Here is a 14099-nt window from a genome sequence, read left to right as displayed (position 1 = left end):
CTATTTTACACCGAATATTATGTGAGTGTGTGTTTTCTGTTTGATCTTGTGCCCTTCTCATCTGTCTATGACTCAGTTCTCCTCTTCTAAGCCAAAATCTGTCCTTCTCACCACCCAGATCACACATCTTATACCTTCATGGCTTTGATCTTACATCAACTCCCACTCTGTGTAAACATAAATAAATGCAATAAGACTCAACAAATAATACACAGATTCAGGTGAATGCACCTTGCATCTGTTCAGCTGACTTTCCTCCTTGGCATAAACAGACTTGGTAAACAGTATTACTAAAGTACTGTACACTAACTTTATGTGAATTTTGTCAAATTCCTCTAATTATGTTTATGTTTGTTTATGTTTACAGTCTCAGTCAAAAGTTAGTACACTCCTTCTTGTTAAAGTGAATCGATTCGGAGGGCGTGTCTTTTGGCTAGTACAGTTGACGTGGAAATGAAAAAGTTGATCAAGCAATGCTGCACATATCTTTAACCAAAGTAAATAAGCTATAAGAAAGTTGGAAATTGAATTGAATTCCTTTTAAAGCTAGCTAAACTGCTGACGTTAAATTCTTATAAATACTAGACATTTATTGTAAGGATTTGACCGAATTGCTAATAACATAGTGGGAAAGTTTAGCTAACGCTAACTGCGTAATTACCTTAGCTAGTTTCCTTCTCCTCAGATGGCTTCTGCTGCTGGGATAACTAGCCTATAACAGCCAATTAGATAACATTAATACTAATGATTCTTAAATGTATCCTCTAAAGATTTGACAAACACGACAAAAGTAAGCTGTTAACTATTTATCGTTACGTATTGAAACTTTAATCCGACAGTTAAAGCTACCTAACTAATAAGCTAACGCCAACAAACCTGTAAATAAAGTCCAGAGTAGCGTCTGTCTTGTTCCACCTCTCTGTTAGCCAAGCACCACCTCACGTTAACGCAAGCAAAGATTGTCTATCGAGAAGATGAATCACTCTAATCTGAAAACACTGACCATGTCAATATTTTAAATTAATGCTTTCAATTCGTTTCATACTCAATTAACTTTTTTGTGGTGACTTTTACAGCGTAGGCAGCGACGTCTAAAGCGACCGACCTGAAGGTAATTTGTGTATTTTGATACAGATTTAAAATGTCATAATAAAAGTCATAATTCCATGTTATGTTACTCTGTGTTTCACTTGTTTAAGGAAACAATTTGGGCTGAACTGGAAGTCACCATACTAGATTAATGATCATTTTCTAAGAAAACTTATTTTTTGTGTGTTTTTTTAAGTAAGCAGCACAGACAAAGAAGTCTTGAACATCTGTATCTGCAAGGAGCAAAGGACAGAAAAAGATACACCACGACTGAAAGTAAGCTGTTGGTTTTCTCTTAAATTAGAAGAAAAACGTATTTACTTTAAGTTCAATTCAAAACTTTTGCTTTTTATTCTGCCCTCCTTCCATGGGTTCTCTCTGTACCTCAGTTTTCATATGCATAGAGAGAAAGATAATGAGAGGCCAAGTGCAAGTGCAGGGACAGAATGAAAGAGTAATATGGAAATTTGTTCCCAATAGTTGTCTGTTCAATTCACTCAATGTGAATGTTTGTGACCCTCAGAGCCATCAAGGTACCATCAAGATGTGAAAGGAATTGGAGATGGGGGAAATACAATATTGAATGTGTGTTTGTGTGTGTGTAGTGTAGGGGTTTTGTAAAGTGTTGTGTACCGTGTAAGAGGCTTTAGTGAATGCTGGGTTGTGAAATGAGAGCTGATTCATGCAAAGTCACACAGCGCTCGTTTGTCTCTCTCTGTCACACCCACAGCCACAACACACTACTTTGTCGGGATGCGTGAGATGACGTGAAGAAATGTGGAACATGTACAGCTGCTTATGGGAGATAAGATGAGCATTGTGTGTGTGTATGTGAGAGAGGGAAACTATTTGCCAGTTCTCTGTACCTGGCAAAAACCATTTCCAGATAGAGTGGAAATCCTGATTTGAAAGCTCAACCTGTGTATGTGTCACCAGATGATCAGGGCTTAATGTTGCTGGTTGGATGATGGCTGAGTAGATTCACTTGAGTTAAGTGTTCTTCCCCAATTCTGATTCTTGAAGGTCTCCCACCTCCATTTCTGCCATACTTTCCTTCTTTTCTTCCTTCCTTTCTAGTTAAACATTCCTCTAAAATCTCATCACACACCTGATCCTTGTACCTTATCTCTCTATTTACAACCCTTTCTTTCATTCAGTCCCACCTACTCCTACTTCACTACATCCCACCTGCTCATCAGCATAAGAAACTCTAATTTTAGCTGTAATGTATAAAATCACAGCCAGGATGCCTAGATTTCACCAGGAGGATCTTCCACTGAGACAGATGTGAGCTTTCAGTTACAAATATGAAGGCCCATGTAAAGGGATTAGGTGCACCGATATGATTGGAGCTTAATCGCTCTTATGCACACACACACACACACTTACTTAGCATACACACACATGCGTCCTAATTTAGTTGTGATGAACACACTTCTAGGTCAATAGGAGCTTTCCGGCAGTGTACTAATCCGATATGCTTTTTTGATTTACTCTCTGAGATTTGGGGGAAAGTTTGCACAGTAGTTTTTAGTACTTATTTTACACACTAGTTGCTTTTCTCAGTCTAGTGTGATTATTGCACTGTTTATTGACCGCGGGTTCAAGCTCAGTTTGACTCTCTGTGTGACCCAGGTTGAATTAACGCTAAGTCAGTTGTGTTAAGTTGTTTGCTGCCTTGAGAAGTTTTAGTTTAATTCCCGAAATTGGGAACAGGAGCATGAAATTAGAAAATCCTCTCAGTACGTCCCAGCAGTTTCAGTGGAAGGGGATGGGGGGGGGGGGGGGGCAGATGGAAGCAGATAGCGGGCAGCAGGGTTGTTGTGCGCTCCACAACATGTGTTTTTAAGGACATGACAATGGAGCTGTGTCCAATCTCATTATTTAGTGTGTTATTGCACTGGTTTTGCACTATTGATTATTTACACATTATTTGATGATGAATCTCCATCTCTAATATATATCTAATATCTATAATATATATCTAAATCTTAAAAACAATGTATCTAAACTAGAATAACAGGCTCTGAGTGCCCTTTTTTATATACAGCAGAAGAAAAAAGAGTATATGTTGGCTATAATTATTAAGTCTGTGTGGGAATCCAGTGTTAAAACAAAAGGCTTGTTTCAGCATGTTTGGTAGACTTTACAGTGTTATGCTATGTGTAACATGTTGGTTTAGATGTAAACATGGATTATGAAAATGACTTGTTTTCAGTATTAACACAACACACCTTTTACATGTATCTGTCTTAACACGATAGGGTTGACTTCCAATGAGCTACTGCAGGTATTTGCTCGCTTGTTTCTCTGGACTCATAAAAAAAACCTCACAATTTGGGTTGAGATCATATTTTTACACCATGTTGAAGCTAGATTGTACTTCTTGAAGGTAAGAAAGACAGAAAAGGGGATCACACAGAGCAGCAACAGTACAGTAGCTCTGATGACTGAGAATAGAGACATCTGCCACAAATGCCACTTTAGAGTAGCTAAATTCTACCTGACATGTAAAACACTCAATATGTCAAAACAGATGTGGAAAAAGGATTTAGCTAAACCACTTACAGGCATTTACCCTCAGGAGAAAATGCGGCTGACTTGAAACTCTAGATTGCCACGTTTGACATTGTTGTTATTGGGCTTCATGAATCATGAATGAATCATCAATCAACTATTAAATCTGGCAGATCTGTGTTATCTCTTTTTTCCTTTCAAAATAGTTTGCTGTAACAAAATTCAAAGCTGTGTACCTGGTGGCAACAGTGAACCCTCAGGGTTGCTGTAGGTCAACTGATGCTGAACCTCATAGCAGGCGTGCATGTTTTAAAAAATGAAAATGTTCAATCAAAATAGATTCCTTTGTCATTTTAAATCGGCTTTGGCTCAGAAGTCAAATAGGGACAAACCACCTTGTTCTTTTATCCACATGGGACCCATTTCTGAGTCGACCCAATCCTATCGTTACAGAGGATGTGTTTGGGTCGTAGTGTATTGGTGGGTATTATGGGAATTGTTGTTCTGGGAAGTGTGTGTCTATGTATGTGTGTTTTGGGCTTAGCATGATAAGCATTAATACTCTGAGTGTTTGTACTAATCTGGGTGGGAAAACGACTTCATTGGAATGCCTGTGTGTGAGTGTGTATGTGTGCGTGGGTGTGTGTGAGAGAGAGAGAGAAAGAAGCAAGTCTTTGTGTGTCAATGCACAAAGCCAAACCTGCTTACCAAGGTGTTTGTGTTTACTGTTGTGACAGAGTGTGATATAATAGGGTAGAAGTAGCTAAAAGGGTGGATGTCCTGGACTCATCAGGTCACAGAGTTGCTGCTCTTAACCTGATGGGAGTGCTTTAAAAGGAGGGGTGCACAGCCTTTATGGTTTAATGGTGTAATTGGAGCTCTGCTTTTTGTGACATGGAGTACATCTACCTTAACAATGAGAGCATCGTTATCACATATCACTGTTGCTTTGCTTGGCTCCATAGATTTTAATTGCAAAGTCGGTAGGGAGGAGGTGTTCTGGTTCATGTTGATATAAATCAATTGAGATGTTTCCCAGACAACAGATTGAACGTGCCAGAGTTCATGTTACCAGTTGGCCTGTTTGTTTATCACTGGTCATTAAGGTCTTACCATGAGTGCTACTGTCCATAATGGCTTGGCTTTTCAAGTAATGACTTTTGATTAAATAACTGATAAATAATGAGTGAAGCATTACCAGGCGCCATAGTGAGATGGGAGAGCAGGGTTTGTAGATCAGAAATATACCCATTTTACAGCTGATATAATCAAGATTTTCATATGAATGATGACTCAAATGATTAAGCGAATGTAAAAGGTATTGCTCATAGTGACAAACTTTTAAAAGTCTCTGCACGTCTCCTCACTTCTACCGAGCTTCATCACGTCTTTAAACTAGCTAATTGCTTTCGTGTTATGGCTTGCAACTTTTCAATTTTGCTTCTATATCATATATCACTGCTTTCTCATCACTGTTGTAGCAGGCCCTGCAGCAGCCTGCTGTTTTAAGAAGGAAAACCCTATGATGAACCCATTGTTCACCAAATGGAAAACAGACAAAATTAGTGACTAGCTGGTGAATATATTGGAGCATTTAGCAGCTAAAGAACCAGATATTTTTCTTAGGAGTTGGTGGACTAGATCAGAGCTAAAAGAAGAGGGAATTTTGTATTTGGCAGCAATCAACTCCAAATGAATGCTAATGCTGCTTTGTGTCTGGCAGAGGAATAAATAAAAAGTTGCTAACAAGTTAATAATATGTCAATGTCGTGTTTAGAGCTTATTTCTACTGCCCCCAAGTGGCCAAAACAACTGATTTTGCCTATATTTAAGTCGATGTATTCTTTCTTTCTTTCTTTCTTTCTTTCTTTCTTTCTTTCTTTCTTTCTTTCTTTTATAAATCTAGTTTGGCAAGACTTGGCAGACTTCTGCAAGGGCAATTAATTCTGCAGCTCTCCACCTGCCTCATTCAGTGTGTAACTGACACCATACAATTCTGGCCAAATACAATTATCCATTACATATCTATTGGCAATCTAATTTGTTATTGAAACCTTGAGGACATTTCCTTCTCTAATAGGATGATGGATGAAAGGTTTTAGCTGGTCTGCCACTCCCGTCTATTTGCTCAAAAGTGTGGCTGCGCATGTGTCTGATGATACTTGGCCACAGGCAGACTGCTTTGACCCAGACCGCATCGCCACACCATCGTCAAAAGGTCTCTTTCGAGTGTTACAATGGAAGTGTTTTATCTCAGCTCTAAAATCATTCTCAGGGGTTTTGCATCAGTTGCTGTCAGGGGTTTTGCGTCAGAAAACAGATTGTCTACCAAACAACAGAAGCTCCTGATGATCTTGTGACTGCAGCCTCATCAATAAGTCAGTGTTCCTAATGTACCACATGAACAGGAGTGATGTTCTTGGCAGGAAAACTGCTGAGAAAGTCCTCGTGAACATGCATGACTCATCTTTGAACATCAACATCTTCAGGGCTAATGGCTTTATGGTGACCTAGATGACGTTACCCTGTTCAGGTCAGCTCCTGGTGGTGTCATGATCTCATTAATAACTTTATTATACCCTTATGACTTGTTATATTAGTGGTATGTCACCAGATTGGCAATGTGATGCCAGTAAATGTACTGTATTTATGCTGAATCACCAACAGTTGTGACAAATTGAAATATCTTATGCAAATGTTGCTATTATTTCACTCCCCGGTCCTATTTATTCAGCCCAATAGTGCCTCTATAATGAGGTGTAAGGAGCAGGTGTGTGATGACATTTGGGATGAATATTTAACCAGGAGGGAAGGAACAAAAGAGGGAAAGGAAGGGAGAAAGAGATGTGGTAGGCCTTCAAGAATCAGAATTGTGGAAGAAACTTGTTTATCTGCACCTCTTTAGCCACCACCCAACCAGAAATATTAAGCCCCGATCAATGGTGACACACACACACACACTCACACATGCTGTCAAATCAGGACGTCCACTCAGCATAAAATTGATCTAAAAATGGTTTACAGAGAGTTTATATTGCCTTTGCTATTGGATTCTGGCCTAGCAACCAGCTCAGACCAACTTGCATCTATAAGAGAAAAAGACAACTTGAAGTCTTTACTTTTTGCGTTTAAAATATGCTAGATTTCATTATTAGCCTTAGATGTTTATGTTATCTGTCAAACCAAACCACACAATAAAGGAGTGTAGCCAACCCTACTCCATGCTAATAGCTTTTACTATATGTATACACTGTTTTTCAGCAGGATGATGGTACTACTGTAACTCTGAGCTAGGCTGTGAGCAACAGTGACTATTCAAGCCGTGCTGGGGTGATACAAACCTTTTTCTACAAACCTTTTTCTACAAATCTTTTTCTACAAAGTACCTGGATTGTTGGGGGTGTGCTGGTTCGTACTAACCAAAGTAAGAACACCTGCAGCTCTTCATGTAAGAGCTCACCATTGATATTCCACTTTTACCCCTCTATATTTAGATCAATTGACTAAATAGCACAAAAGATGTCAATCTCGTCATGTAGACAAATCTTTATTAAAGAATAGCTCTACAAACAAATGTCTGCTAAGTTGGTGATAAACAAAATGCAATTCCTACAATCGACACAGCTTGATTTGAGGCAAGACTGCAAAGCAGGGATACAACAGGATGGTTTGGTTGTCTTCTGCTATGATGCCTGGTGGTAACACATGAAGCTTGGTTTGTCTGTGCACTTAAAGTTGGTTTAATCAGGTCTTAAAACAGCAGTAGTGGTATAGATGTTAAAATTGTTCATTTCGACAACAAACCAACTCTCATTGTATGTAGATGTGGGTCCACACACGTGTCATGCCTCATGTTGTTGATCTACATGTATAGAAAACAGAATGCTTCTTTGTGTCTTCTTGTTATATGTGTAATTTAGTAATGTCAGGAAGTGCTTCCTGCTTATCTCTTGTGCAGGACAGTATAGACAGTATAGCTCTGTACAGTAACTGCTATAGCACCACACGGTCTCATCGGATCTGCCGATGTGACATGTGACTCTTCGAACAATCCACTCTGTTGTTGCACTTTCCTCCCATGCCTTTCTACTCCATATTCAGAACAGGAACAAGTAGCCTAAGCTATACATTGTCCCAGCTGTGGTGATGTGACATGTTAACGACATTAAGCCTGTGCATTTGTTTTCTTCATTTCCTTTAAAGGGTCAGAGGGTACCAAATGCAGAAAATGATAGAAGAGAATGAATTAAATGTTTGTTGATCAATTTGGGTGATTCAACAGTTGTTGAGTTGTACATTAGACATCTATGGTTAAGCACACATGGCGTATTTACTGAGTGGTCTGTCATGAGTAGAAGGAATTTTCAGCATGTAATATAAAAAATCTCAAGCCTAAATCAAAGCAGATCCAGCTAATGTTATGGTATCTGAGCTGCGTTTTGAGGTGGCGAGACACTGTGTCTATGTGTTAGATATAGAGAGTCATTCTAAACACACTATCCTCCCTGGCTTTCACTTATGTGTGTATAAGGTGAGGTGTACTGACACTGGAGCCCAGTACATCATGGTAACGATGTCTCCACTCTCTCCCTTTGTGTTTCCCTGAACCCAGTGTCTTCCTCAGGGCTGTATAATGATCAGGTCAGTGTCTGGTGTGTGTGTGTGTGTGTGTGTGTTAATGGATGGACCGTATTATTCTGCAGGGGGTGCTTGTTAACATATTCATGAATCTTGGTTCTCCTGTTGATTGTGATTTAAAGATTCATGTCAGTGTGCACGTGTATGTTTGCATATGTGCAAATACACTATGTCTCACTGCCATGGCTGATCTGTTCATAAAAAAAATTTTTTTTTGAGTAATGAATAATATTTTCTACCATGTGCAGTTTTGTGACTCCAGGGCAATGAAGTGAGGTATTGTGTCATACATATTGTAAAATGTCAGCGCTGCTGCACTCATGGGAGCTAAAAGTTTTACTTTGTTCTTGTGTAAGGTTGTGCGGGTAGATGTGGGTTTTCAAAAGTCTGAATTTCATAATAGTAATGACTTGATGTTAAAGTGTGCTGACACCATTAGCACAGTTTTGGAGCAGAATAAAAATCATATATTCATTAGATCCATTTAAAAACAGCAGATGTTTCGAGATGAACATGAACGGCTGTTAACTTCAGAAGGAGCCCAGGAACAGCTAATTGGAAGGAGGCAGATCCATCCGTGAAAACATTGTTCCAGGCAGATCATCGCAGAAGAGACTGCAGTGAAAGACAAGCGCCTTGTCTATTAAATTTGCAGACGGGTTGAAGATTCGTGCGTAGCGAACGAAATGAGTTCCAAGCAACTGGAAAGCATATGGATCAGGTTATGTAAACCTGTCAGATTTTCATGAATATGAAAAACTAAAATTAAAACATAAAAGCTTTTGAACAGAGGTGCTGAAATATATAAAGCTGTTATAAACTTTTTAAATAGAGAAAGAGTGACAGGCTGCCACAGTTGAAATCACATGCAACCTGCTCACAAAAGATGATTTTACTTTCTGGCTGCGCTTTGAAAAGTGAATAAGAAATTTGTGGGAGGCGATCCTTCTGTCAGTGAAAGATTAGGAGAAGCAAAAGAAACTAGATTTTAAAGTGCCAAGGTGTTCCTTTAACCTGTCTGCAGCCCCCTCCCCATCCCTAGGTTTATCTAGCATCCCTAAAATTACATCAGCAGAATTTTTCATGGTGAATTTTCCAGATTTGTTTCAGTCTTCCACCTACCTGCCTCAGTCCCTTTAAGGACACAACTATTATTGGTGCATTTGCCGTATGTTCTACTCAGATACATGTTCAAAATTAAACCACCTGTATTCATTCTGAGATGACCGATATAAAAATCACGTCATCATTAAACAGCTGTAAAGACTGGCGATCCTATGAAAGAAACCTTTAGTCATTTAAATTGACCAGTTTTCATCATGTACACCAGTTTTTCTGGTAAAGGATGAGGCTGGTGTTATATATTTTTCTTATTCTAAACAAGTTCCATAAATTTTGTAATTTGTTTAAAATTTACAGTTTAGGTATTCGCCTCTCCTCCACAGTGACTTACAGTAGGTGAGGATTTTTGGGGTAAAGTGATCTTCAGCAGGATCATTAGCCACAACTCTATTCCTCCTTTCCTCCCTTGATCCTTCAACCGACCCAAATTCTTCTTTTTCCACCCCCGTGCTCTGCTCCTTCACTTCCCTTTTAAGTGCTCCTCTGAATCAAGGTGCTCTGACAATTGCTCTGGAATGACAGTCTTTCACCCTAATCCTCAGACCTGTTGTCATGGAAATTGGGCTCTCCAAACGGCACTATTCAGCACCCCTTGCATGAAACATGAATGATGAATTTGAGTTTTTGTGTGTATCACTGTGTGTATGTCTGTGTGAGTGTGTGAGTGTGTGTGAGAGAGAGAGGGGCGGACAACAGGCGGATTTTAGCAGTTAATCGCTCTTTCTGTCATTCCATCAAAAGACGAAAAACGGAGAAAAAGGAAGTGAAGTAAAAAGATGCAGTGAATGGAGAGAGGAAGGTACAAAATCTGCCCAATGGTTAATTTCTCAATGCAGGATTGCATTCAATGGAACCGCTGACAGGGCTAGTGGGTTTGCCTAATTGCTTTGGGCTAAAAACTGCTCAATCGACAAAGAAAAACTAGAGTAGGCGCTTAGCCATCTCAAAATAGATAGAGCTGAATGCCTTCGTGTCTTTGGTACTGATGCCAATTGGCCAGTTTTAATAATCTCACTAAGTCTGAAATATGGAAAGTGAGTGTAGCGAGATAAGGAATGATTCTACTGATTTGTGCTCTCGAAATGATCCAGACTGCACTCATCACTTAGTATGTGCAGTAGGGCTATTTTTGTATTTTTGTAGTATTTTCCCTGGCTGCCAACATTTATTATTACATTCTGTTTCTCATCCCAGTGAGTTTTTTCTGTTTCTGACTGAATTATCTCACTTTGATGAATGACCTCCTTGTCAGTGTTGCCATATTGAGCATATTTTCACCCAGATTGAACGCTCTTTACTTGATTTGTTAGGAAAAAAAGGGTTTCGGGCAGCTTGAAATCCTCAGCCACTTAGGCGGTTTTCCCGAATGAAAAGGCTATATTTCAATGAGTCATCCACTTCTCTCCTCCAATTAGTATAGAGGATGACATCACTATGCCCAGTCTGCCATGAAGAGCTGCGCTGGTATGGCCCGATCCCTCCACATGCAGTGACAGACAACCATGGCAACAAAGCCAGATGTAATTTTAGATTTGATAATCTGTATCTTTGACTTAGATTGGTGTTACTCTAAAGCCCCTTTCACACATGCACTGTGACCTTGAACTTTATCTAGACATTACCTGGTCTAGATGTCTGAATCAGTTGGACCGGACGTTAAACAGACTTTATTCTGTTAGCTTAGTCAGTGTCAGTGTAATGTCTGATTGAGCCCATGTGTGAATAGAGCAGATTATTATCCAGAGAATTCACAGTGAGTGAGTGGGTGTGTTGTTGATGCTTCTTTCAGGCAACTGGCACAGAACCAGAAGAATAAAGGCATCTGAGGGCAAATCAAATGGCCATTTACAACAAGATGCAAATGAAAATGACTAAATGGAGAGATGATTAGACTGATTATGGATTCATTACAGATGAGTCGGTACATCTTCAATCAATGTGTTGTGAACAAAACACCATGCCTTGCCTCTGGCACATTCTAACCATGTGCCAACCCTCGCCTGAACCAAATGGAATAGTTCCAGTTGGTGAGAATGCATCTGATGGACAATCTTGTATTGTGTGCTGCATGTGTAAAAGGTCTGGACCGGAAATTGTCCAGAGTTCTTATATGTAAACAGCTTAACACAGTCTGCACAGGCTGTGTAGTGAAAGTGCAACATTAGCAGAGCAGCAGCTTCAGTCCTGTAGTTACATGCGCAGAACAGAAGAAAATACTTTTATATACTTTAATTGTAAAAATGATGCTTCAAGAACCTGAGTGTAACACACAAGATTATGCAGCTTGTATAGACAGGTGTATTGATTTAAATAGAAGAATATTTTCCCCTTCCGACTCAGGTGAGATGGACAATTGAAATTCCTTCTTAGTAGACAAGCTGAAATTTACATTATACTGTTTGTCATCATAATTCTTGTTTTCTTGATAGCTAGTTATTAGCTAAATATCCACAATATGTGCAAGGCTTATAATTTTGATAAATTACTGCAACTTCTCTGCATGAAATACCCAAAGTAACAGAATGCTTGTGATTTGAACCAATTGTCATATTCAGGTGGAAGATGGACAAGTCTCACCTGCCAAAAATGACCATGATCATGCAAAACAGTGTCCACATGTTCCCAGGTGAGGTTTACGTACATTTAGAGGAGAATACAAGTTGATGCAAAGATGAGCATAATCTACCTCCAACATAACAATAGAAGTCAAGTACAGTATTTCCTTTTTTAGATAATATTGAAGCTAATTAAGCCTGTGGGTCTGATGTTCAGAAATAAATTTAAAAATAGCACCAAGGAAGTGATTACACATTTGGTAGTAATTTTCTAAATGTAGTATTATTTTCCTTTGCTTGTTATTTTTCTCAAGAAAAGCAGCTGCAAACTCTTCCAATAATCATATAAACATTGAGAAACCCTGGAAAGACTGATAAGGTGTTTGCATGGCAGAATATGAGGATTCTTTGGGGATATCCCAGACAGTAGACTACACTTTCTGAAAAACAAGGTGCGGTTATCTCCATTTGAATGCAGTACAAACTTTGGGAATTGAACTGAGACAGATAATAATATGGAGCACAGAAGACTGAATATATTATAATGTTTCTTTGTGCTTATTAATAAGTGTTCGTGTTACTCCTGATTAACAGTGGATGAGGAACGTCATAATGGACTACATTATGGTGCACACTCTTCACTGTTAATCAAGCGCTGAGAGGTTCAATAGGTCCGTTGCCATAGAAACCAAAAATGAGTTGTGGACCAAATCACTTGATTAGACATGTAGTTGTTCCAGTCATTAATGGAGAACTAATGGAGCACTTTGTCTTAATTACAAGAACACAGAAAGTGTGTGTGTGTGTGTGTGTGCATATCTATCTTTCTATCTTAAAGAGAACCCATTTCAGTCAAAAAACAGCATTGTGAGGACATGTGTTCTGTGTTGTGAGGGAATTTTAGCCAGTCCTCACAACTTCAGAGGGTAATTTGAGGGTTAAGATTTGGTTTTAACTTTAAGGTTAGAATTGGCTTTGGTTCACTTTGGGTAAGGGTTGAGTATAGGCATTTAGTTGTGATGGTTAAAGTTAGGGTAAGGGGCTAGGGAATGCATTATTTCAATGAGTGTCTTGACAAGGATATAAAGACAAACGTGTGTGTGTGTGTGTGTGTGTGAGTGTGTGTGTGTGTGTGTGTGTGTGTGTGTGTTTGTTAGTACTTTCTCTCTTGGAGTCAGTCTGATATGTTGTTGTCTCCCTTTTTGCTTTGTGACCTGCCGACACCTCCAGGGCTGTATGTTTTTTCTCCCTTTTAAAGTAATATTTCACAGCAGGAGAACAAACAGACATGTACTCAGTGGTACTCCTGTATGAAAAACAACTTATGGTCTCTTGTGGAACAGCAGATACTCACCAAGTCAAAAATAAAACAACCTAAACAAGGAAAAGCTGACTTATGATCACAGTATGTTTTGTTCCACCATCATGGTCTCAGTTTCTTAAATATAACGTTTTTACCATGTGTGAAGAAGTAGATTTCTGATCCTTCACTGAAAGTACTGCATTCAAAATCCTCCTTAAGTCTTAGTACAGCATAAAGTATCAAAAGTAAAAGTACATGCAGAAAACGTACCCTGTGACTGATATTTTATCAGATGTTACATTATTAGATTCTCATGCATGAGGTTTCCTTCTGTCACACAAATTTGTATTAATCTAATATTAGATAATTCTATCTTTTCAGGCTTCAGCCAGTTATTTACAGAGACCCTCAGAGAGGTCCAGAGGGAAAATATCTCTTTGGTCAAACTGATAAAATGGTTTAGACGTGTGAAACATGATAAGAGTCCTTGAGTAAACACTGCTTTGTTAGTAAGGAGTCACAAGCCAAAGGTTTTGGGAATCAGTGGTTTAATACTTCACAGTGCATTGTATTTCATATGCTTACGTATCTTATCACAGGATAGGTTCAAATTTTCCCAAATCTGTCTCAAAACAAGAGTCATGCAATAGTCAATGCAATTCTCTCTTGGAGGTCAAATTGCTGTTAAACCGCTTAAAGCTGTTAAATAAATATATTGGAGTAAGTATATGTATCAGAAATATCCTGGAGTAGAAGCATTAAGTGGGATACAATTTTAAAAACATCAGGACTGTAGGCTTCTGTATGAGTTTAAATGTATTTGGTTACATTCTGCCACTATAGGAATAACATCATCACCTTTTTTGTATTTCTTT

General features: G+C 38.8%; 1 protein-coding gene across 1 annotated transcript in view; it reads right to left on the bottom strand.

Moving 5' to 3' along the window:
* m1ap (meiosis 1 associated protein) overlaps positions 1-127 on the bottom strand; it is a 33626-nt gene extending 33499 nt beyond the window's left edge. The window contains exon 1 of the mRNA XM_053343073.1: positions 112-127. Coding sequence (XP_053199048.1) covers positions 112-127 — 16 coding nt within the window. The remainder of the gene's footprint in view (positions 1-111) is intronic.
* Between the last annotated feature and the right edge of the window lie 13972 nt (positions 128-14099).

The sequence above is a fragment of the Scomber japonicus genome, chromosome 22 (genome assembly GCF_027409825.1).
Source record: "Scomber japonicus isolate fScoJap1 chromosome 22, fScoJap1.pri, whole genome shotgun sequence".
Classification (NCBI taxonomy): Eukaryota; Metazoa; Chordata; class Actinopteri; order Scombriformes; family Scombridae; genus Scomber; species Scomber japonicus.
The sequence above is the reverse complement of the archived record's forward strand: the minus strand, read 5'-3'. Positions and strand labels throughout refer to the sequence as shown.